The 24,447-nt window shown below is 40.1% G+C and overlaps 2 protein-coding genes across 7 annotated transcripts in view; one reads left to right on the top strand and one right to left on the bottom strand.

Annotated features, from left to right (window-relative positions):
* Positions 1-6,514: 6,514 nt before the first annotated feature.
* On the bottom strand, positions 6,515-13,586 carry LOC144291088 (uncharacterized). The gene is made up of 5 exons (XM_077860837.1): positions 13,365-13,586; positions 12,783-12,871; positions 10,774-11,387; positions 8,018-8,147; positions 6,515-7,392 (listed from the first exon to the last, which is right to left on the bottom strand). Exons 1-3 carry the CDS (start codon positions 13,584-13,586, stop codon positions 11,306-11,308), a joined length of 393 nt encoding a protein of 130 aa, XP_077716963.1. The 3' UTR covers positions 6,515-7,392; positions 8,018-8,147; positions 10,774-11,305.
* The window catches only part of CNTN4 (contactin 4), a 927,650-nt gene continuing 916,253 nt past the window's right edge, over positions 13,051-24,447 (top strand). For 3 of the 6 annotated variants that reach the window (XM_077858026.1, XM_077858019.1, XM_077858024.1), the window contains exon 1: positions 13,629-13,881. The gene's annotated coding sequence lies outside the window, so the exon portion shown is untranslated. Of the gene's footprint in view, positions 13,138-13,627; positions 13,882-24,447 lie in introns of those variants that run through there. The other 3 variants (XM_077858031.1, XM_077858030.1, XM_077858022.1) reach the window with 2 other exon arrangements.

The raw sequence follows: 24,447 nt of genomic DNA, 5'->3' as shown, positions 1-24,447 counted from the left end.
GAATTGATAACATTATGGCTGAACTAGCATTTACAGTGATATGGAGGCAACTGGCTAATCATTTAATAAGTAAAAACAATGGCCTAAAAATTAAAAATCACCCATGAACTGAAATTAATGCTAGATGAATTAAAGATACTTATTTTTTTATGTATTTTAATGTCTTTATTTATTCTTTAATAAGCTCTATTCCCAGTGCAGAGCTTGAACTCAGAACCCTGAGATCAAGACCTAAGTTGAGATCAAGAGTCAGATGCCTAACCGACTGAGCTACTTAGGTACCCCAAAGATAATATTTTAAAAATAAAAGCATAAATATGGTAGGAAAAAATGTAGGTAGGATTTTATGTTCCTTTGAGATGAGAATAGAGAGGTCTTTGTAACAGTTTTATTGAGATATAGTCCACGTACCATATACCTGTTTTTTAATATATTTACAGAACTGTGCAAACATCACCAAAATAAATTTTAGTACACTTTCATCATCCCTCAAATAAACCTTGTAATCTTTAACCACTACCTTCTTTTCAAACCCTATCCTCCTAGCCCCCAATATCCAGCCCTAAGCAACCACTAATTTACTATCTTTATAGGTTTTCCTGTTCTGGATATTTCATATGAATGGAATCATATAGTATTGGTCTTTTGTGACTAGCTTCTTTAACGTGTTTTCAAGGTTAATTTACATTTTATCATGTATCATTACTCCATTCCTTTATATGACTAAATATTTCATTGTATGGATCTACCACATTTTGTTTACTTATTCATTATTTGATGGATATTTAGGTTGTTTCACCTTTTTTGGCTATTATAAATAATTCTGCTCTGAACATTCATGTATAGATTTTCAGTTACTATACTTTTCAACTCCAAAAATTTTATTTGGTTCTTTTTTGTAATTTTTCTTTATTTTTTTTTAAGATTTTATTTATTTGAGACACACCAAGAGAGAGAGACAGAAACAAGGGTAGAGGGAGAAGCAGGCTCCATGGAGGGAGGCTGATGTGGGACTCGATCCCAGGTCTCCAGGATCACACCCTGGACTGAAGGCAGCACTTAAACCGCTAAGCCACCAGAGCTGCCCTGTAAATTCTCTTTATTGACATTCTCTATTTGTTGCAACATTGTCCTCATGCCTCCCTTTATTTCTTTAATCATGTTTTCCTTTAATCCTTTGAACATGTTCATAATGGTTACCCTGAAGTTCTGTTAAATGTGACATCTGGTCACTCTCACAGGCACTTTCTTTTGCTTGCCTTTTTTTCCTTTCTGTTTTATGGGTCACATATTAGTGATTCAGATTCTTTGTGTGTCATAATATTTATTTGAAACTGGATATTTTAAAGATTTTTTTTTTATTTTTCATTTTTTAAAGTGATCTGTATACCCAACGTGGGGCTCAAACTCACAACCCCTAGATCAAGAGTTGTATGCTCAACCACCTGAGCCAGCCAGGGCCCCTGAAAACTGTATATTTACAATAATATATTGTAATATCTCTGAAGGGTTCCCTTTTGCCTCAGGTGTTTGTGATTATTGTTTTCTTGTTTGTTTAGTCATTCACTGGACTGTTATTATGATTAAGTCCCATTTCTTTCACAGTGTGAAGTCTCTATTTTGCTTCTCAGAGGGCACAGGCCTGGCATGTACACAGTTACCCTGGGATGACACTGGTTTTAGGAGGGCTTTTTGCAGTCTCTCTTTTCCCCTCATCACATCCAGCTGCTAAATTCTACTAATTACCAGCTGATTTTTCTGTTTTTAACAACACAGTAGAACATAATTGTTCCTTAGATTGAGACTCATCCAATTAAATCTGAGTTCCTTTATGGGGGTAAACTTTGAGGTCAATGTTCGATCTTTGTTCGTATCCAAGACTCTTTGGTGTCTTTCTCTGGTAAATGTATTGGCTTATGATTTACTTAATACCCCTCATAAGGCAACCAACCTCTTCTTACTTTCTTTCTACCAAAACTTCACTGTTTTTTTTTTTTTTTGAAGATTTTATTTTATTATTTATTCATGAGAGACACACATAGAGAGAGACAGAGACACAGGCAGAGGGAGAAGCAGGCTCCATGCCAGGAGCCCGACGCGGGACTCGATCCGGGACTCCAGGATCATGCCCTGGGCCGAAGGCAGGTGCCAAACCACTGAGCCACCCAGGGATCCCCAAAACTTCACTGTTTTTGAGAGCACCCTTAGAATTAAACTTCCTCACAATCTTTCAGATAAACTCAATGTTGTTTTTGCCTTTTATATGTTTATCTCCCCAGAGCATAGAGAGCATAGAAGCACTCTATTCTTAGGGCTTCCTTCTTCATCTGGGCAAAATCTCTAAGCTGTGGCTTTGGAAATGATTGTGGAGACAGTGGTATGATTCTCTCTGAGTGATCTGCTAGATTTAGGAGAGTTCTGGGTGGGGGGCATTAGCCTCTGGTATCCTAGACTTAACTGCCTTGACATGGAAACTCCATTCTACAAATGCACTGGGGCAAGAGTGATTCGGTCCCTAGTATTTTTCAACCTATTATGCCAGAGATAGAGCCTCTGCTCTATGAGTGAGGGAAGAGTAAATGAAACTAACCTTGACCTCTTAGCCATACTCACCTGGCATTTAGCTACTGCAATGGGTAGTTGGAAGTAAGATAAATGCTAACAGCCTTCCCTTCCATTAAGATATCATATCTCTATACCAGGATCTAGGGATGGGGAGCAGGGAGTCCTATGTTCTTAACTCCATCTAGAGTGGAGTTTCTGTTAATCTGAACCCTGGTGGGTGGGGTTAGGAATATCATGATTCAAATGTAGACTCACTGTTCTCTGAGTTTTACTAGATTTTCTTGAATAAATGTTTCTTTTTTGATGCCATCCCTTAAAAACTGCTTCTAGAGACTTTAAATGTATGTGTTTTAATTATTTAAAATTACTTAAAAGTAATTTCACTTTTCCATATACCTGTTTTTCTAGGTAGCTTTAAAATATGACATTAAAGATAGATAGAGGGATCCCTGGGTGGCGCAGCGGTTTGGCACCTGCCTTTGGCCCAGGACACGATCCTGGAGACCCAGGATTAAATCCCACGTTGGGCTCCTGGTGCATGGAGCCTGCTTCTCCCTCTGCCTGTGTCTCTGCCTCTCTCTCTCTCTCTCTCTCTCTGTGTGTGTGTGTGTGTGTGTGACTATCATAAATAAATAAAAATTAAAAAAAATAAAATAAAGATAGATAGATGTTCTATCTATGAATGGGAGAATGGAGTTAGTAAACAGTTCCCCTAGCCTTTGAGGGCACTGTGTGATGGATCTACTTTGGTTTCACCTGCCAAGTTGACTCATGTAAAGATAGCTAGGAACAAGAAAGAAAGACAGTGGTTACCAATATCAGTTACACAAAAGGAATGACCATGGTTCCCTGCTCCCAAGAGGACCCCAGAAGCTTTTGCCCCTGGAGAAACCCTCAGAATAGCCCTCAGAATCACTACCCACCCCCTGTGGATTTTGCCACTGAGGTTTTTGTCCTACAGGTTTTGCATCCACAGACACTACCTATATAAGTCTGTGTTCTCTCCTTGACACCCTACAGAACCTCTGTGGCTGCACCTGTAAGATACCAACCTAGACCCTCCCACAGCTGAATCCCAAACCTGTGCGTGTACCCCTAGCTAGCCCCTGCAGTAGTGCCCATGCACGCAGCTGATGAAACTCCTGTCACCAGTCTCCACAGCTCTGCACATGCCTATGGTGTGAGTATGCAGTCATAGGAGTACATGCTGACAGCCAGGACCCTTGCAGCTGCCAGTGTTCCCACAATTGGCCCCAGTCCCTGCTGTGAGCCCCAGTCCTTGCACTAAGTATATGTCTACAGCAGGCCCCTTCTGCTACACAGGCTCATGGAGGTGGTGAGCACAGCCAAGTGCATCACTGGCTCTGGCAATCACAGCTGCCTGCCCTGGTCCTTAGCAGCTAGAAATAGAGGTGCCACTGAGGATCTGATAGCCCTTGCACCTTTGCAGAGCCCAGCAGCTCTTGCTAAGGATCACAGAATTCTCGATGTCATGGACCTTAAGGCCTGAGCCAGTGAGATACTATGCCCCACATACCTGCAGCAGCCACATGCTTCTCCTCTTAGCACCCTGCACCACTAGAACCAGGGTTACAACATGCTCCAGTCTGGACCCAGCCATAGGTAAAGGTCTTTCCTTACTGAAATCAGTCCATAAAGTCTGGAAGAGGTGACTGCTTTTTCAAATGTGCAGACATCTTTGCAAGACTACAGGGATCATTTAGAATTAGAACACATGATATCACAAAAGGAATGCAATAATCTTTCAGTTACTGATCCCAAAGTAATGGACATAAACAAATTACCTAACAAAAAATTTAAAATAATTATTCTCAAGATGCTCAGAAAGCTACAAGAGAACACAAATACACAATTTACACAAATCAAGAAAACAATACAAGAACAAAGTGAGAGATTCAACAAAGATAGAAAACATAAAACAGAACCAAACAGAAATTTTGGAATTGAAGCATAAAGTGGCTGAAGGGAAGAACTCAATAGACAACTTTAATAGCAAATCAATCCAGCCAAAGGAAGAATCAGTGAACTTAGAGACATTATTCAAAATTATCTAGTAACAGGAGCAAAACAAAACAAAAGAAACAAAAAAATGAAAAGGAATGAAGAAAGTAAATTTTAAATGCTTTCACCATATGAACAATAAAAATAACAAAAAAATGGTAATTCTGTGATGTGAAGATTGCGTTAACCTTCCTGTGGTAGAAATTTCACAATAAGTACATCTACCAAACATCACATTGAATACTTTAAATTTACCCAATGTTATGTGTCAACTATATCTTTTTTTTTTTCTTAAGATTTTATTCATTCTTCATGAGAGACACACAGAGAGAGAGACAGAGACACAGGCAGAGGGAGAAGCAGGCTTCCTCCAAGGAGCCTGATGCAGGACTCTATCCCAGGTCCCCGGGATCACAACCTGAGCCAAAGGCAGACACTCCATCACTGAGCCACCCAGGTGGCCCATCTGGGTATAAAGCTGGAAAAAAGATAGACATATAAAGAAAAAATTAATCTATTTTGACTATTCAAGAATGTAAAATATATGTATATATCTCAAGTTAAAAAGACAACACAGGGAAATATTTGCAACAGATAAAATCTTATCTTAAATACGTCAAAAACTTTGACAAATCTCTAAGATGAAGATTAACACTCAAATAAGTAAATGAACAAAGAACACAAACTGGCATTTCATAAGATGTAGATAACAAATGAACATATGTAAAAAGTTGACCTCGTTACAATAAAGAAAAGAAAAATGAGAAACACTTTACATCAACAAATTTGAAAAGATACAAATAAAATTATATTACTCAGCAAATATGCAAGGAACTGGGAAAATACACCACAAATGAAAAGGTAAATTGACACAAACTTTGGCAAAATAAATGTAATATTTGAAATGTGCATTACTTTGCCATGTTGCATTCAATTTATTTAAAAATGTTAGTTTAGAGTGATGTATGGTGTATGCATGTGTGTGGGTGAGGGTTGGTTTTAACCTACCCTCTTGCCAGGGTTGGTTAACATTTGTAGTTCCCTAATCAAGAATATATATCCCAGAAGCAGGTAGTTAGCATCTAAAAGCCTCTTATCAGAAATCCACATGAGATTCAATTAACTTTATTTAAGATCAATGATAAAAGCTTTGTTAATTGGCATAATTGAAGGTAGCAATGATTATTCACTGGTGAAATGAGTGGTACTCAAGATACGGGTTTGACTAACAATATTGCAGTAAGTGTTGCTCTGCAGAGCATCATATGAGAATCTGGTGTGCCCCAGTAGCTTATATTCCTGGGAATGATGTCCTGTGCTTATGCTTATAGTTAATTCTATGAGCACCTTTTGGCGCATTTTGTTGCCTGACTACAATTAAAATGCTAACTCAATTCTGCCCTTGCAATACTGTTGCATTTGCCTCTAGTGAATCTTCCATTCAAAGTGCTGTTGAAAAGTCTGAGGACAGAGTTGGCACTTGGCTGAGCTCACAGTTTGAATGATTTTTTTTTTTTTAATGTCTGCTTGGTATGTTCTTATATCTGCAGCATTTAGACTGGAGTTTTCTTTTATTATAATTTACTACATTGTTTTGAGGGTGTTGAGAATAAGATCTAGAGCTCTCACCTACCTTTAATTTTTGGAAATCATGGTTATCTACCTGAAAGAATCTAATAATTAAGAACAACAAAATCAAAATCCTTCTCACTTGGTAGTTCAAATTCCAGGAAATTGTTCTGAGGAAATAATTAAGGATGTGTGTAAAATTTAACTTCAATATATTTATCAAAGACTTATTTATCATGGCAAAACACACATGATTTAATGTTCAACAATTGGTTGAAAATTGATTAATTTGCAGTGTATTCTAAAAAGAAATATCAAACAGATTTTAAAAATTAGGGCATGGACATTAGAAACGACAAATACTCACCATTTGCTTCGATGTGGATGGAACTGGGGGGTATTATGCTGAGTGAAATAAGTCAATCGGAGAAGGACAAACATTATATGATCTCATTTATTTGGGAATATAAATAATAGTGAAAGGGAATAAAGGGGGAAAGGAGGAAAAATAAGTGGGAAATATCAGAAAGGGAGACAGAACATGGAAGACTCCTAACTCTGGGAAACGAACTAGGGATGGTGGAAGGGGAGGAGGGCAGGTGGTGGGGGTGACTGGGTGGTGGGCACTGAGGGGGGCACTTGACAGGATGAGCACTGGGTGTTATTCTGAATGTTGGCAAATTGAACACCAATAAAAAATAAATTTATTATTAAAAAAATTAGGGCATGGAAAACTAGTGATAGGAAAAAAAAACTGCAGGATAGATTGTAAATGAACGAAAATGATATTAAAACAATATATACAATACAAAAATATTTTAGAAAATATATAATTGTGCTTATATGGATATGGTCTCAGTTGTTTAGGACAAAATGAAAGATGTATGATGGGATTAACTCTCTAATTTCTTTGTAACTGTTTCATCTCCAAATACCAGGTTTTTTTTTTTTAAGATTTTATTTATTTATTCATAAGAGACACAGAGAGAGAGAAAAAGAGAGAGAGAGAGACAGAAACAGAGACACAGGGAGAAGGAGAAGCAGGCTCCATGCAGGGAGCCTGACATAGGACTTGATCCCAAGTCTTCAGGATCACACCTTGGGCTGAAGGCGGCGCTAAACTGCTGTCTGCCCCTGTACGTTCTCAAGTATCTGCGGAGAAGGTTCTTCCCGCCCAGCTACTCGAAGCTCCTGTCGAAGGCACGCTCTGGCCCAGGGCACCGCCTCTGCACCCTCCTGGTGGACAGAGATCAAGTTGCGTTTTTATTAACCACCACCTGCGGATCCTGCAGTAATCGCTAACACGTGCATGGGGTCCCGACGCCTACTGGACGGGAAGGTTCCTGGAAGGGGCCCCCGTGGGCCTGCTCGGGCCCCGACGGTTCGACCTTGAGTGAATGTACATATGTTAAAACCGGTGGCTCAGCAAACAGAGTTACAAGTGGGTCACTGTGCAAGCTTCCTATGACTTGAATTTTGTTGTCATGTGATAAAAAGTTTCTGTCCAGTTAAAAAAAAAATACCAGGGTTTAAAAGAGTTGTCAAGGAACCACATGCACTGGAATCACTTGGTTTGTTTGTAAAACTCACATATCCAAGCCCTACCCCAAACTTATTAAATCAGAACATCTTGGGGTGAATTAGCTATTTATGTAACAAACTGCAACAAAACAGAGGGTCTTAAACTAAAAAACACCAATTGCTCAATTATTTTTATTTTTTGTCTGCAGTCCAGGTACCTCTTAGTGGGAGTGTTTCTGGCTGAGGGATTCTCTTGAAGCCAAAGTCATTGCATTGGCCAGAGATTCAGTTATTTTAACACTTCACTGGGACTGGAGAATCTGCTACCAAGGTCACTTACATAGCCATTGGTAGACTCAATAGGTCCAAGTCTCAACTCCTTTCCATGAATTCCAGCAGGTCTTTGTTATTTGCTATGTGGGCCTTTCCATAGGCTGACTGATTCTCTTCACAATGTGGAAGATGGCAATCTGAGAGAGAGAGAGAAAGAAATCAAGATAGAAGCCACAGTCTTTGTGTAACCTAATGTTGAAAGTGACATCCATCATTTTAGTAAATCAATAATAGTGAATCAATAAGTCTAGCCAATAGTTAAAAGGAAAGGAATTAAATAAGGACATGAATACCAGAAAGCATGGATTGGTAGGAGGTATCTTATAAAAATTCCTCACATGGGCTGAGAACTTTAACCTGAGTTGTTAGCAATATTTTGGGGTTTTTTTGAATTGTTAACAATATTTGTAAATGATTCATATACAAGCCATTTACTTCCTAAATATATATTTTTAAGGTTTTATTTACTTATTCATGAGAGACACAGAGAGAGAGAGACAGAGACACAGGCAGAGGGAGAAGCATGTTCCATGCAGGGAGCCGGACATGGGACTCGATCCTAGGACTCCAGGATCACACCCTGGGCTGAAGGCAGGTGTTAAACTGCTGAGCCACCTGGGCTCCCCATACTTCCTAAGTATTTTTAATAGAACAAAAAAAATTTGATAGGTAGAAGCTGACTGATTAATTTCAGCCCATGGATTGGTTTCCTCTGCATCTAGCCTTCTGTATAGATAATTGCCAATCTTATGTTCATCTAAGATTATCTTGTTCTGGGTCCAAGATCAGAACTTTAGTTTTGTTTATCCTTAACTTTACCTTATTTTTTGGAATTATTTTGCTTTGTGAACAATTGTTACAAAACAATTTTATTATTCTTCAAAGAATAACAAAAACAAAATTCACTTTGGAAATCAAAAAGTGGCTGCGGTCTATAATAAACAGATAAATCCTATGTGATTATAATATATAAGTTATTTGAAGAAACTGGCAGAAGACAGTCTTTGATAGTACAAAATATACCTTTTTCCTCTGAATAACATGTTTCTAAAACAATTGAGTGTAAATTGAGTATCTGTAAACTGAATTACATATGCCATACGGACTAATGTGGCTAGCATTTGAAGGGGATACTTGGTATAGTCATCTTCATTATTCACAGATTCCATATTTTCATATGTAAAATTTATTTGCAAAATTACCTACTTGCTAAGATTTATTTGTAAACCCAAAGTCAATACTTGTGGCACTTCTGCAGTCATTTGTGGACATAGGGCAGTGAAAAATTTGGGTTGCCTCCTTTCCCCCTTGAAGTATACAGGTCTACAGGGATAAGATACAAGTGGTGTTTTACACCTGAAGATGACGCTCTGCCTTCCTGTTTTATCTCTCCTGTTTTAAAGCAGCTTCTCTTTTGTAGTTCATTTGCGTCACATTTTTCAAATTTTTGTGCTTTTTATTGGTTATCATGCCATTTAAAGTAGCCCAAAGTAAAATGCTGAAGTGCTGTCTCGTGTTCCTAAGGGCAAGAAGGCCACTTTCGCTCCTAAGTTCTGTGCCTTAGAGCGAAAATACATGCTGGATAAGCTTTGTTCCAGCAGGAGTATGCTGCTGGCTGTGAGTTCAAAGTTAAATGAATCAACAATATATATTAAATAAGGTGTTGTTAAGCAGAAGTACACATAAAACGGGGTTTGGTATTGATTGGTTTATGAAAATCTTGTCACCAGAGAGTCCCAGGAACCTATTTCCCCTAGGAGCAGTCATTTTAGTAGTCACTAATTCAGTGTTCACAGAGTTTATAGAACATAACTACTGCAGACAACAACAATCAACTAAATACTTTTTCAAAGTAAGGACTACCGGAACTTTTATTTTTGCATTTTATGTAAAGAATTTAATAGGATCTGGAAAAAGTGTGGAGGGTAGCACAGGTGATTGATTCCTAATTCCACTTCATTATGCTTAAATTCAGTGGGAGTCTCACAGCCATGTTTATAAAGGAGTCTTGGCTGGGGTGTGAGGCTTCTAGTTTACTTTGTCAGTCTATGTCACAACCTTCATGGCAATTAACTGTGCTTTTGTGTGCTAATTATCATTATCACACTATGCGGCCATTATTATTCTGATGCCCTTAGTTTGAAGCTCAAGCATCAATCAGTCACCTAAAACAATTGCATAGAAGGAAATTTAGGAAGGCTGATCCAAAAGTCCTTACCTGAGCTGTTTTATTATACTGTTACAACATTGAACACAAAGCTCTTCGTGACACAATTCTTTAAAAAATAATGCTTTATGCATTTGATTAGAGTGAATTTGAAAGTAGTTTTAAAAATGGGGATAGGATAGAAGTGGTGCTTTATACTTGAAGATCTATCCAGGCACCTAATACATTAAAATAAATAAAAATTACAAAATTAAGGTGCATTTTTTTCTCATTTCTCACCCCTGCCATTGGATGACCTTATTCAAATCATTTAGAACAAAGAGGGTGGTGTTTTTGAGTTTGTTTAAATCCCACCAGAGGCCAGGGGTAAGGAGAAAACTGAATCAAATTAGATATGGTCAGAGACATTTTTTTTTTCCTGTGATGCTCTTCCTCTTTCCTCCTCCTATATAAAAGCTATTCCTTACTGCCCCCCCATCACGCACACACACACACACACACACACACTGCCCCAGATGTGGCAGAAAGGAATAACAAGAGCAGACAGAGAGATGCTCTATGTGGAGCTTTCAGTACTGTTGCATGCGGAGTCTAACCTGATGATGAATTCTGCCCATGTCTCCAAAAAGTCAAAAGCATTTCCAGCGTTGATTTCCCTTAAGAATTATCACACTTTGTTCAGATTGGTTTAATGAGTGTAAGAGGTGACCTTGAGTCCACATAGAGAGTCTTATATTAAAAGATCTGGAAGTAAAACCTCACATATATGTGTAAGTAATTATTTTAGGGAGTATAAGGGGGGAAGGGTATTGCAGCTCTCTGCTTAGATGCTACCTGGGCAGAAGAAATTTTCTACTGCATTATAACGATGATCTGAAAATTATATGAGCACCAATAATTCATTCATGCACTGATGTAAAGCAGGGGCACTCAGTGCAGTGGTATTGAACTTGTTGCTGGCAGCATTAATTGATTCATTTGGAACATTTCCCCCCACAGAATCCCAATGACAGCTTCCCTGAGCAAGAAACTGACACACAGCCAGGGTCCCGGATATGCAGGGACACACGTGTGAAGATGTTGTCTTCAAAATAAATCATTCTTGTCTCCTGGCAAGGGCTGGTTCTCCTAAGAACACTCTCCAATCCTGGGAGCGTCAGCGAGAGGCTTTCTTTCTTGGCAGAGGTGGCAGTTGAGCTTCATGTCTTTCCTGTGGGATTGAAAAAAGGGACTGAGTTATTTTTTGTATTTTAAACTAGCCACTGTTTTTCTCAGGGAAATATAGGAGATGTGGCTCTTGGAAAACGTTCGGGAGGTGCTGATCAAGTGTAGCATTTGATCTGTGTAGCCCTATTGATGAAAAGAAAAAAAAAATGCCTCTCATCATAATGTTTAACTGACATCCCTTCAACACGACCTAAATCTGTCTCTCCTGATATATAATGCCTGTCTTTCCAACTACATGCTAAACTGTGGAGCAGATACTAAGTTTTGGTCATTTTCAGTTTCCTAGTGCCTAATAGAATTCAATGTCTAGCTTGTAATAGATACAGAAGAAGGGTTAAAGAACAGAATGAAAACAAAAACATTTAAATTTGAAATTTGAAAACACTGTTAAGGGACTTTGCGTTAAACCTTAATAGAACTTTGAAAATTGCTTCAATTTGTAGTCTTTTTTTGGTAGAATGTGACAGCCTACTTTATTCTTTTCTCTTTGAAATTTTATTTTGAGTTTAAAATATCACCTTTTTCCCTGAACATGTTAAGAGTATGCATAGTATACATTGGAATATTTTCTGGAGAAGTTCTGGCTAGGCATTTGTTTTCTTATATATATACATTTTTACTGAGAATCATATGTATAATTTTAAGTGACTAGGGGCAGAAAAATAATAAATCTGAAGTCATTACATTATGTCATGATTCTGGCAGGACCACAAAAGCCTTTAAAGTGAGTAAAAACAATTCATCTTAACTAGTTATTTACCATGGAAAATTCTTGCATTACCAACATTCCCATTTTGCAGAAGTGCCTGAATTAGAGAATTCCACCACATAGGCAAGGGAGGGGGACTTAAAATCTCTCTGGAGGTTTAAGCCATCAGGAAATCGGGGGAACAATAGCAAAAACTCCTTTCGTTAGCGTTAATTTCAGCAACAAGGAAAGCCATGGAATTTCAAGTGGTGAAAATTTTGACCACAATACACATCACCACTTCTGCATTTGCCCACTGCCTGAATAGGAATAAAAAAAAAAACAAAAAGCAAAAAACAAAAAAAACCCCAAAGAACACAAAACTGTGTGAACAAGGCAGCTGCATGTATTTGTAGGAGTTGGTTGCTTACTACAGTAGTTTAAAAATAGTTTTCCAGTTAACATCTTTTCCACATAATGGAGATGTCAGTGTAGGTTTACATGATTGTGGAAATGGTCAGAAGCTGTTTACGTAGCTGTGAACTGCTCAACAACGGACAGGAAGACTGGGGTTCAGCAAAGCCCTTGGGGCTTTTTCCCTTGAGATGCGCCCGGGCTTCTCTTGGGGTTGCTGGGAATGCATGCCAACGAATTCGACCGGGCTGGCTTTCCTCAGCCTGTCAGACTCACTTTGCACTGGGTTCCTGAGGGGCCGGGGCACTGTTGCCAATCTCTACGGTTACCCCGAGGTTTGGGCTTGGGGATGAAGAGAGCCATTTCTGCAAGAAAACAGGAGATTCTTACTGTAGAATAATCACGGTAACGTCATCTTTCCAAAGCACATGCTTTTGAATAACAAAGCTTACGGTGCGCGCCCCCCCACCCCAGATTGATCCTTGTACATATTACATCGCGGCCGTTTCCTTTTCCACACACACACACACACACACACACACACTCCAGCTTGAAAGCGCACTGGACGAGCGAGTCTCCAGGTCGGTAACACTGCCTGTCTGGCCAGTGTCCTTCGCCTAAGGACAAGTAGGTAAGACCTTCCAAAAGCCCCCTCTTCCGGCTTCTCAAGTTCACTGTGGTCCGTCACTTGCACCCCTCGTACTCGGCAATTCTCAGCCTCAGAGCAGCAGCGTCTGTTTCCCTGGGGAGGGCGCCGTACAGACTCCTCAAATTCCCGGGCTACCGCAGGGCCGGAGGTTTGGGGACCGCGCGGGTCGCGCCCCTCGCGCCCCCTCGCGCCCCCTCGCGCCCCACTACCCGGGTCTCAAAGGACGGGGGCACCGCGCTGTCTGTTCCCCGTCGCTGAGCGGCACGTCCTCTAAACCTCGGCGCGGGAGCCGGGCAGTCGTCGCGAGCTCCGGGTCCAGGCGCGGCGCCCTTTCCCACGGGGGCGCCAGGCGCTGGGGGCCTCCTCTCGCGGCCGGGGCCGGCCAGGTGCTGCTCCCGGGCGCGCGCCTCCTCGCGCCGCGCACTGCGCATGCTCAGCCCGGCAGCGCGCCGGCTCCCGCCCTCCCGGCGTCTCTCCTCTCCTGCACGCGCCTCCGCCTCCTCGAGGCTGAGGAACCGGCCGCCTCAACTCCGCCGCGCCGGGTTTTTGGAGCTGCCGCGAGCGCTGGGAGGGAGGGGAGGGAGGGGAGCGCGGCGTCCGACCGAGCACCGGGTTCAACACCGGGATTGGTCGCAAGTAGGAAGCTTTCGCCACTCCAGCGGGACCCTCCGGCCGTGCCGGCGCCGCACCCGGAGGCTGTCGCGGGCGCCGCGCTCAGGTGCTGAGGTGAGTGAGGCGCGGGCAGGCAGGGTCCGCTCCAGCCTGGGCGCGCGCGTGCTGCCCCGGGCGCTCTGCCTCTCGGGTTTTGGGGCCGGACCACGGTGCTCCGAGGCTGCGGAGTGCAAAGGGGGCGCTGCCTGGGGCTGGACGGGGGCTGAGGGCCGTACTGCCTCGAGCCCGGCCGCCCGGCGGGGGCGGCGCAGCCGTAACTGAGCGCCCTGGACCCTGCAGGCGGCAGGGCACCGACGACGCAGCCTTCACCCCGCGGCGACCCTTCTTCCCAGTCAGGAAAGAAGTTTGTTGCCCTGCAAGGCAGCCGCCGAACGAGTAGCCCAGAGCGCGTAACGCTTCAGGAATCGTGAAAAGCAGCTGGTTCGGGCTCCTGCCCCGTCTCCGTGCGCCCTCACTCCTGGCGCCCGGGTCTGGGCGAGGTTGACCCCCCGCCCCCCGCCCGCGGGGCGCCGGTTGCCCAGCTGTGGAGCCCGCCGTAGAGAAGGGCGAACTTGGGCGGCTGTTCGAAGGGATTTAGGACGTAAGGGAGCAGGAGCCGGTGGCGGTGGTGGAAGGAGCCCTGTGGGAACAGACACTGGTTTTGACGGTGCCGGCTGTGCCCCGGGCTCCGTGCTGAACCCCCGGGGTACGGCGGCGAGTCGCACCGTCCAGGTCCCCGCTTTCCTGACGCGTACCTGGTCTACCCAGGCTCCCTGCCCCGGGGGCTTGTTGGGGTAATAACCTCCAGCAACTTCGGTGGTGCTGGTGGTGGTGGTGGTGGTGGTGTGTGTGTGTGTGTGGGGGGGGGGGGGGTTGTAGTTTCTTTTGCATGCAAAGACCACCGCCTTGTCTCCTCCTCGGACCCAGACATCCCAGACGTCGACGGAGATGTGCGCCACGCACCCCGCAGAACCAGCCCGCACTCTCCTGCTGGAAAGGAGGGCTCAAAACCTGTGTGCGGGCTTTTTTTTTTTTTTTTTTTTTTTTGGTCTTTGTGATTCGCGTTATATATTCTATTATTTATGAAAGGTGTGGAGGTGAGGGTAAGAGGACGTAGGCTGCTCAATCTTTCTGAACCAGTCAGGGAGTCTGATGCATGAGAACATTTTGCAGCACAGCGGATTCCCAGCAAGGAGGCTGCTTAGCGCTTCGCGAAGCTAAGGAGGTTGGTTGCTGGCGGGGCGGTCTCCAGATTGGTAGCGAAAAGGTTTGCGGAGGTAGTCGTGTAGGGCAGATTAGTGTGGTTGATCACTTTGGGTGAGTGGTCTGCGTGGAGGTGGGGTGGTGGATCTTGGGGTGTGTTGGAGGTTGGTTTGCAAGGAAGAGCTCCTGGGAGGAAAGCACCTGGAACTTTTTCTAGCTTTCCTACTGAAATCAACATAGGGGCGGGGACATGTCTGTCTGAATAACCGTCTTTTAATTGCATGGGAAGCATCTGCAGTTTACTGTGATGGGAGCTGGATATTTCAGAGAATAATTCCATGTAATTGATTTGTTTGGACACTTGCAGCAATAATTTGGAATGTGCTTTCATTTTTGTATTTCAGGGTTTATGCCCTTTAGAGAGTGGGGTAGATTTCCAGCAGGCAGGTCCCTGCAGAAGCATTTAGATTATTGCGATTGGCAAGTTTGTTCTCCCTGTCTTTATCCAAGTGGGTGAAAAAGAGCATTGTGTCATAGAGACTGACACCTCGAGGTGATTTTTGTGGCATTCATGAGAAAATGAGCATTTCACTCATAACTTTATTTTTCTATCATCATCTTGATTCATTCAAGACTTATGTGAATCTCCACAATGGGTGGTGGGAGTGTTTGCTAAGAACCAGAAACAAGTTCCATAGGAATATTATTTTTGCCACATTATAAAATACTATTGATTTTTGTTTGTTTGTTTGTTTGTTTGTTTGTTTAAACCAACTTCAGCTGCTCTGGATTGATATGAAGGGATCACGGTGGTAAACTTCATTATTTTTCATTGTGGACCCTGTCAGGTTAGAGGTGAGGATGGAAAAACTGATCTTTTTTAAATTAGGGGCTAAGACTCATAAGAGAAAAGACCTATTGTTTAAGCGTGCAGGGCAGAGCTATATGAAAATTTCAGCAGAGGCAGATTTTCTTTTTGGTAGCCTTTCTAAAAGCAGTTTCTAGTTCCATTAACTTGGGAGACTTTGTCTCCTTCAGTCAGCTCAGCACCTCTTTCCATAGTCATTTCATATTGGTGGGACATTAACAGTGAATAGAGAGCAAACTTTTTAAATAATGTTAGCTTTTTTCTCCACCTCTCTAGTTCTTTTTCTTATTCAGAAGTAGGTCTCCTAATTATTTTTCCTCTAAGCACTAAATATTTTGGCTAGTTTTCCTCTGAAAGGTACACAGGACATCTGTTACTTCAATTGATTTCTTAAAAAATAAAGGTAACCTGAATAATTGAGCTTCTCAGCAGAAAACTCCCCTTTATAGTTCCGAATTTTCTGCCATGTTTAATTTGTTGGGTTCTTCCCTGTTATATTCAAAGACAGAGACATAATATAGTTTTAATCTTGGTTTTTATTTAAAAAATTTAATCTTTTGTGAAATATGCTTTTATATTTTAACTGAATTAGTCTATTTCTTACGGTAAGCAGGAAGATGCCTGTATAAACAGATGTGGAAAGTTTTGTTGTTTTATTTTTCCATAACACAGTATCTTAAGTCTGGTGAGGGAGACCAGATTTGTTACCCAGACTTACTGATCTTTATTTTTTTATTATATAATATCAGAAGAAAATTTGGCCATACTCAATAAAATTTATTAATAAGTTATACATATATACTACTATGTTGATATACTACTTGTATTATAAAATAGGTACAGAAAAAAGGTAAAGGATTAATAAAGCAAAACTTATGAATCAGAAGTTCTAATATTTTTATGCATTCCAGCGAATTGCTCTGCATAGCCCTTGTGGTGTATACCCCACTTTGGAAATCACTGATGATTTGGAGAGTTTTTAACTTTCTTTTCTTACTTCTGGCTTTGCCATTCACCATCTTTGATACGGTAGCCAGTTGGAAAACTGCTAGAAATCTGTATCTCCTGTAACAGATGGGTTAAGAACACTGTTTCCTGGTCATGAACTCATATGTGGACAGAATGAGGCAGAAGAGATGAATGTGATATAGGGGTCATCCTGGATCTCCCAAATTGGGTATAGAGAAGGAAAAAAATGAAATTTTAACTTAGACTGAAGTTCTAGTTAAAAAGTTAAAAAGTGAGGAAACCAGGAAGAGTGAGGAAAAGAAAGACATTTTCCATGTTGCAGTATTGTGCGGATGGTGGAAAGATAAAAAAAACCTTGCAGCAGATTAACCTGGATGTGGCCCTACCAATTACTACATTCATGATATTGGACAAGATAGTGCCATAACTTTTTTGAGTCTCAGTTTCCTTAGCTGTAAAATTGGGACATTTGTTTCAAAGAATCATAGTAGGGATTAAACATGAGAGTATAGGTATAGAGCTTATCTGTTTAATTTAAGGCAGGTTAATAGCTATAACAGATGAATCCAAAAAGTGCACTTCTTCAAACATGGAATATTCTCATTCGTGTTAAGTCCCCAACTGGATGATTCTGGAAGCATTCCTCCATGATCTCTGTCTTTCTTCTTCAGCAGGGTCACCATGCTCATCTGCATGCATCAAGGCTTTGGAAGGAAAAAGAACTTGGAGAATGTTCATTGTTCAGACCTGCAAATCATGCTTATCACTTTTGCTTTCATTTCAGTGGCCATAACTCCATTGTATGTAGGTGGATCTTACTATAATGGAGGCTGGGGAATATGTATAGTTGTCTGTCCAGGAAGGAGAAGAAACGATTAGGTGAACAGCGAGCATTTCTGACACTTGATTACTATGTGTGATATTACCTCCATGTTCAGTAAATGTTACTTACCCTTCCTTCCCCCAGCCCCTGGTTTTCCTGGCAGACAAACCAGGACAGTTATAAGGAAAAAGATAATAGAAGCAGTTAAAACATATATAGATAGCCCTTACTATTTTTGAGATACTTTACTAAGCACTTTGCCCTTCTTAGTTGTCTCTGTTGTATAAATAAGGAAAACTTGGTGTAGAGAAATTAAGTCATTTGCTCAACATAGCCAGTAAGTGGCAGAGCTGGGATTTGAACCAGTTCTCTGGCTCTAGAGTTGATTTTCTTAACAGCTTCATTATATTGTTTATTCTTTCCTTAGTACTTTTCTTACTGTAGCCGTTGGACCACTTTTTCTTTCTATGTAAAAAAGTCGGAGGAGAATTAAAAAATCCTAAAGAAGAAAAAAGATTACATCTAATTTAAAATATAATGATAATTAGATATGCTATGGGTTTATATTGAGTACTTACTTGGATCAGATATTTAAAGTAAGACTCTCCACTACAGTGGTTTTTCACTTCTGATAAACAGATGATCAGAATCTGTGCCCTCAATTATAACCTTTCTCTTTAGCTTTTATTGTGGGAATCCCTGGCTATCATTTTTATGCTGCAGTAAATAAAGAGAAATTCCTGTTCATTTCTTTGCCTAAGCAAATATTCTTTCTGGTAAATTCAGAGCTAAAATATCCTCCTCAGATTTTTCTTTGATGAAAAGCATTGTACTTCATCAACATCCCCAGCTCCCAAGAAAGAAAACTCTTTTCTTGTCCTTTCAGCTTTGCAAAACTTTTTTGAGTATTTACCACATGACTAAAGGGACTTCAACCAATATCGAGCATCCTGTAAAAGAAAATGATCCCTCTTGGTCTCATCCTGTTATCTTGTCCCACTTATATTAGAAAATCTGCCTTGTCTCACCTTTCCTGTGTATTTGTCCTTTACAAAAATACCTCTTACAGTTTTTATTTCAAATAGCCTGGTAAAAAAGTGAGATGGTTAATAGTGAGAGTGTACTTTTTTGCTAAGACAATTCATTTTGCAGTATTATAAGTCATTTTTTTCTTGTTCGGTGTGTATTTGTGGCATCTCCCCAAATAATTAATGACACATGTGTTCTCAATATGTAGTTGGCAGATACACTTGTATGCTTATCAGTCACCTCTTTCTCAAAAGACCCTGTTTCATTTCCTCCTAACTTCCCTGAACCTTTTGTTTTAAGAAATACCCTGTATTTTTCCCCTAAATTTACCTTGTTTCCAAATTTTGTCATACCCATGCCATTTATATGGGTGTCTGTGTGTGTTAAGTCCCTTTTTATGATTTAATGAGCTAGGAGGATAGAGAGGTTAACATTTGCTTACTATTATATTTTTAGACTCCTAGTGAGCAGAGTCCCACAGGGTCTAATGAAAAGCTAACTCTGGCTGCTGTAACAGGTAAACTCTAAATTTGCAGTGACTTAAAATGCTTTCTCCTTCTTGCTCATGTGGGGTAGTTCAGTAGTCACAGCATAATTCTGATTGAAGGCTTCCCATGGGGTCACTTCAGGAATCTGGTTTCTTACCCTCTCCTGGCTTTATCATCTCTAAGTCCCGAGTACTCCTTGTTCAGACAAGGTGTATGGGGTATGAGGAGAGAACTGTACTGACAGGTTTCACAGGAGGATTTTATAGGCTCCTACTGGGGGTAATTATCATGGCTTCTACCCACATTCCATTGGGCAGAACTCCTTTACTTGGCCAGTCCTTTCTGCAAGGGAGGCTAAGAAATGGAGTCACACTGAGTGCGCAGAAAACAGGTATGGTGAATAACTAGCAGATTTCCCAATAAGTGGGAAGCTACAGATTTCTACTAAATGAACGTGAGATTGCCAGCCAATTCTCTATTTTCCTTTTTCTAGGTATAGAGCAAGGAGTATGTGTGTATGTAGTGTGTGTGTGTGTGTGTGTAGGTTATTTGCCTGGTAAAGGGCTATTCCCTTTCTTCCTTTTAATTTTGGCCTTTGTTACTATGTCATTCTAGTGTTGGTTTTAAGACTTTATTTATTTATTTTTTAGATTTTATTTATTTTTCCTTTGGCGAGGGTGTGGGAAAGAGCAGAGGAAGAGTGAGAGAACCTCCAGTGTACTCTACCCTAAGTGCAGATCCCAAAGTGGGACTTGATCTCACTACCCCTAGATCGTGACCTGAATGGATACCAAGAGTTGGATGCCTAACCAAGTGAATCACTCAGGTGCCTCTCAGGACTTTTAGAGCACTTTCAGATTTATATAAAAACTTAGAGGGCAGTACAGAGATTCCTCATATACTTCTGCTCCTAGACATCATCAACACCACTCACCAGAATGGTACATATTTTACCCAGGATGAACCTACGTTGGCACATTATAATCACCCTAAATTCATAGTTTATCTTAGTATAAACAACCATTGGTGTTATACTTCTATGGGTTTGGACAAATACATGTTTAATGACATATATCCATCATTATAGTATCATGGAGAGTATTTTCACTGCCCTAACAATTCTCCATAATCTGCCTCTTCATATTTCTCTGTCTCTCATTTCTTTCTAGTGCTTAGGAATATTCTATTATCTGGTACTATCCCATTCTTAGTGCCTTGTGGTCTGAGTGAAACTCTATATCCTACTTACGGATTAAAACATGCTCTTCTACTTAAGAAAGAGCACAGACTCTTACTGTCCACAGTAATTGTTTCCAGAAAGGGCATGAGGCACCATGAGAATGACTAGAGAGTGAGATCTTTTGCTGCTTGTTGCAAGTCAGACTCCCAGTCAGGAATCACTTGGTATCTCCCTACCAAGGCACATATCTTCATCACTAAATCATAACATGAAGCTCTCATTTCTTGAAAGCCTATCTCTCTAGAGATGTGAAGAGAAGTGGAAGTGAAAACCACATCCTCATGCTTAACTTCCTTTTATTTTGTCGCTCCTCGATGATGTTTTCCTTTCCATTTGCACTTCCCAGTTGTGTTCCCCTTTCCAGATCTGTGGTGTAGGTGCCCACCCTGGAAACTGGCAAGTGATTTTTTTGCATACCTTTGTTTATGTTGCCTTTTTGTTTGGTCTACTCTTGCCATCTTTCTCCACCATGTTTATTATAGTTTGTGTAATGTTCAACTCAATTGCCACTCTGTTAAGCCTCTTTCAGTATTACTAAGGCATAGTGGTTGCCTTTTCTGTAGGGACTCCTATTTTCTTTTTTTCCCATGCCACTGATAGAACATCTGTCATGAAGGTGATCAACCCTTCTAGTTTTCCCAAGACTGAGGGTTTCCTAGGATGTTGGACATTGATTGTTAAAACCATAAAGTCCTGGGTAGATTGGGACATTCATTGCCCTTACCTACTACATTGTAATGTTATTTTGTATGTCACATAGTACCATGAAAGTTCCTTGAGACAGCAGATAAGGGCTTGAAATTTGGAGTCAGACAGATTGCTCACCAGTCCTAGATCCATTTTGCACTATCTGTGTAATTGTGTCACAGCAAGCTACCTACCTTTTCTAGGTTTCAGTTTCATTAGCTGTATAGTGGGATGATATGCATTTTGTAGGGTTGTTCAGATAATTAAAAGATATAATAAACTAAATCACTTAATTTATGGATTATTATGGATTGATAAATCTTAATTTATGATGGATAAATCTTAAAAATTGGATAGTACCTAAAGGCATAGGAGTTTTATGAAGATTATTTGGAGTACTGCTTGCAAAATACTTATTAGTTCAGTGCCTAAATTCTAGTAAGCTTCCAATAAACAGATTTTAATTGATTAATGATATTCATATTTGGATATCTCTTGCCTAAAACATGGTAGACAGCAAAGATACAATTAAGCTGAGGAAATACATGTTCATAGAGCATTAATGATATTACCAGGAGTTGGTGATAAGTAGAGTAAACAAGTCAGTGAGAGTAATTAGGAAATATTTGAGAAAGATTTTTGGGGTTTGAAACTTAGAAGAGCAGGAATTGGCTGTGAGATCAGTTCCTTTTTAGATAAGTTTTTATTTTTTCTGGCTTATTTAAAGCCAGAGTCAGCAGTTTTCATGGTTTGGAAAGAGAAAATATTTTCCATGTTTGGACAGGGTCAATTTCAGCTTATAACACTTAAAATATGCATTTATCACTATTAATTAAATAAAAGTGGTGCATTTCTGGGAAGAAAGTTTGGTTCATGAGAAAATGTGGGTTAGGATAGCAGAAGTACTACTAATTCCATAATGATCTTGAGGTTTAAAAAAAAATGCATACAGAAGTCTTTTTTGTTTATACCATAGTAAAATATACTGTCCACCTTTGAGCTGAACTTTTGGGTGTAAAAATTTGTACCTTGTACAACTGTCCTAATAGAAACCTTGATAATTTATGTTGCCTATGCCTTTTAAGTTTGTCATGGAAATTTCCAGTGAGGACAGGTGTTACGAGTGTGCTTATGCTGAGATAGGTCCAGTTTGGAGGAGAAGAAAAATGAAAAAAATAATGATGTGACTCAAATCCTCAAATATGTTTTATGAGGCTTGATTCTAGGCACACTGCCATCATTTTGAGTTGTACAAATTTGTATTATAATCTGTATTATGATTGCTCTTCAATTATGAAATATAAATATGAATATTTTTTGCCTTTAGTGACTCATTTGATTAGCTGTTAGCTAGCTATTGATTCTAGACTTCTCACAGATTAGCAAATTAATTACAAGTCCAAGGACTACTTTTACTGCATTTAATTAGGTGAATGACAGCCTTAAAAAGAAAATGTTTACCTAGGTCACATTTATTTTTTATTTTTTAAAAGATTTATGTATTTGAGAGAGAGAGTAAGAAACAGAGAGTATGGGGATAGGGGTAGAGGGAAAGGAAAAGAGAATCTCAAGCAGATGTCCTCCTGAGTGCAGAGCCCAAAGTGGGGCTCCATCTCGCATCCCCAAGATCATGCATGACCTGAGCCGAAATCAAGAGTTGGCCTCTTAACTGACTGAGCCACCTAGGCACCCAGGTCACATTTTGAATGCATAGTAAAAATTATAATACAAATATGGTTATCTAGAATTCTCAGAAGTAAGTAATTATAAATAGAAGTTTGTCTTTAACAATATTATTAAATGGGAATCTGTAAAAATATTACTTTATCCCTTAAACAGGAGGCAGAATATGATTTACTTCCTGATAGCACAGAAGCACCATGATGAATATAGGCTAAAAGTTTAGACAAGAGCCTGGGCCTTTGATTCAGACAGACCTAGATTTGTTCTGCACTTACCAGCTGTATGATCTTGAACATGTTCTTAAACCCTTCCCAAAGCAGTTTTTAAAATCTGTGAAGTTGAATATGCCTCCCTTATAGAGATGCTATGAACGTTAATTGGTAATTATTTAAGATGAGTACAGTGTTCATAGCACATTCTAAGCTCTAAAAAATTAGCCTTATACTATGATCTTTGCAATTTACACAGAACATAGTACACATGGATGCTTTATATGTTTGTTGAAATACTTAATGATAACACTGGACTGTGTAACAGGATCTCATCAAGTGCAGCTGCGATGTGGGTACCTACCTTGAATGACCTTTGTCTGCTTTCTAATGCCTTTTAGTGATCATATTTGATTCCTTGCTTTAGTGAACTAGCCATTTCTATTTGCTGTTTCTTACTGTTTGTGAACTAGAATAAAGTTATATACAAACCATTCAAAGTATATATTTAACAGTTTGAGTAGATTCTTAAAGAGGCTCTGAAGTTTTTCTCCTTCCCTCCCCGACCCCCGCCCCACCTCCCAGGCCCTCTTTACCCCAACAGACTTTTTTTTTTGGTGAGAGAATAGTATGGGTATTTCACATCTTCTCTGTTCTTAGTTTCACCTTTTCCTACATTCTTGACTAAGGAACTGGGAGGTAAGTGTAATAGAAAATTACCTGCTTTGATAACGTTGTCACATGTGTTGGTGATACGCCTTTCAGCAAAATCACATTTGTGAAGATTCCTGTGTTACAGTTGTGGAATGTTGACTGTCTTACTTGCAGTACAGTAAATTTCGTCTGTACTCTGAGCACATTGAAGACATTCTATTTTCTTTAGCACATTTCCAGGTTTCATTCACCAGTTAGTAGGTTCTTGCTTTAAAATTCCTAGTGTTTCCTTTCCATTTTCTTTTTTTTGAACCTAATGGTCAGAATTTGAGCCACTGTGACAGTTTTGGATATTTTCAAGGTGGTGGTAACGTCTGTATATGCACTATGTAACATAGAGTTATCATGAATTCATAGTTCCAATAACTCTACTCACCTTTATTAATAGCAGTTTATCAGCATATTGTAGTTTATATTCTGTGCTTTAATAGTTTTTAAAATGTTACTGTTATTTAGAGCAGCAGTCGTCTGTTCTTCTTAATTAATAAATTTTGACAAATTTTAGTAGTTTTCCTATAATGTAACTCCTTAAATCAGTATTCTAAAGTTAACTCTTTTTCTTCAAGATTTTACTTTTAAGTGATCCCTACACCTACTGTCGGCTTGAAATTACAACCCCGAAATCAAGAGTTGCATGCTCCACTGACTGAGCCAGCCAGTTGCCCCTATTAAGATTTAACTCTTAAGAAAAGGAACATAATATAATGCACATCCCAAAATGACGAATT

Source organism: Canis aureus, chromosome 19 (genome assembly GCF_053574225.1).
Source record: "Canis aureus isolate CA01 chromosome 19, VMU_Caureus_v.1.0, whole genome shotgun sequence".
Taxonomy (NCBI): Eukaryota; Metazoa; Chordata; class Mammalia; order Carnivora; family Canidae; genus Canis; species Canis aureus.
The sequence above is the reverse complement of the archived record's forward strand: the minus strand, read 5'-3'. Positions and strand labels throughout refer to the sequence as shown.

What these genes read in the sequence shown, in the direction of transcription:
- LOC144291088 (XM_077860837.1), bottom strand. Translation starts at nt 13,586, where the DNA reads ATGCGCAGTGCGCGGCGCGAGGAGGCGCGCGCCCGGGAGCAGCACCTG. An exon ending in CCCCGTCCTTTGAGACCCGG is followed by an intron (nt 12,872 to 13,364) that starts GTAGTGGGGCGC and finishes GTTTTCTTGCAG; the next exon opens with AAATGGCTCTCTTCATCCCC. An exon ending in CCTCAGGAACCCAGTGCAAA is followed by an intron (nt 11,388 to 12,782) that starts GTGAGTCTGACA and finishes TCAATCCCACAG; the next exon opens with GAAAGACATGAAGCTCAACT.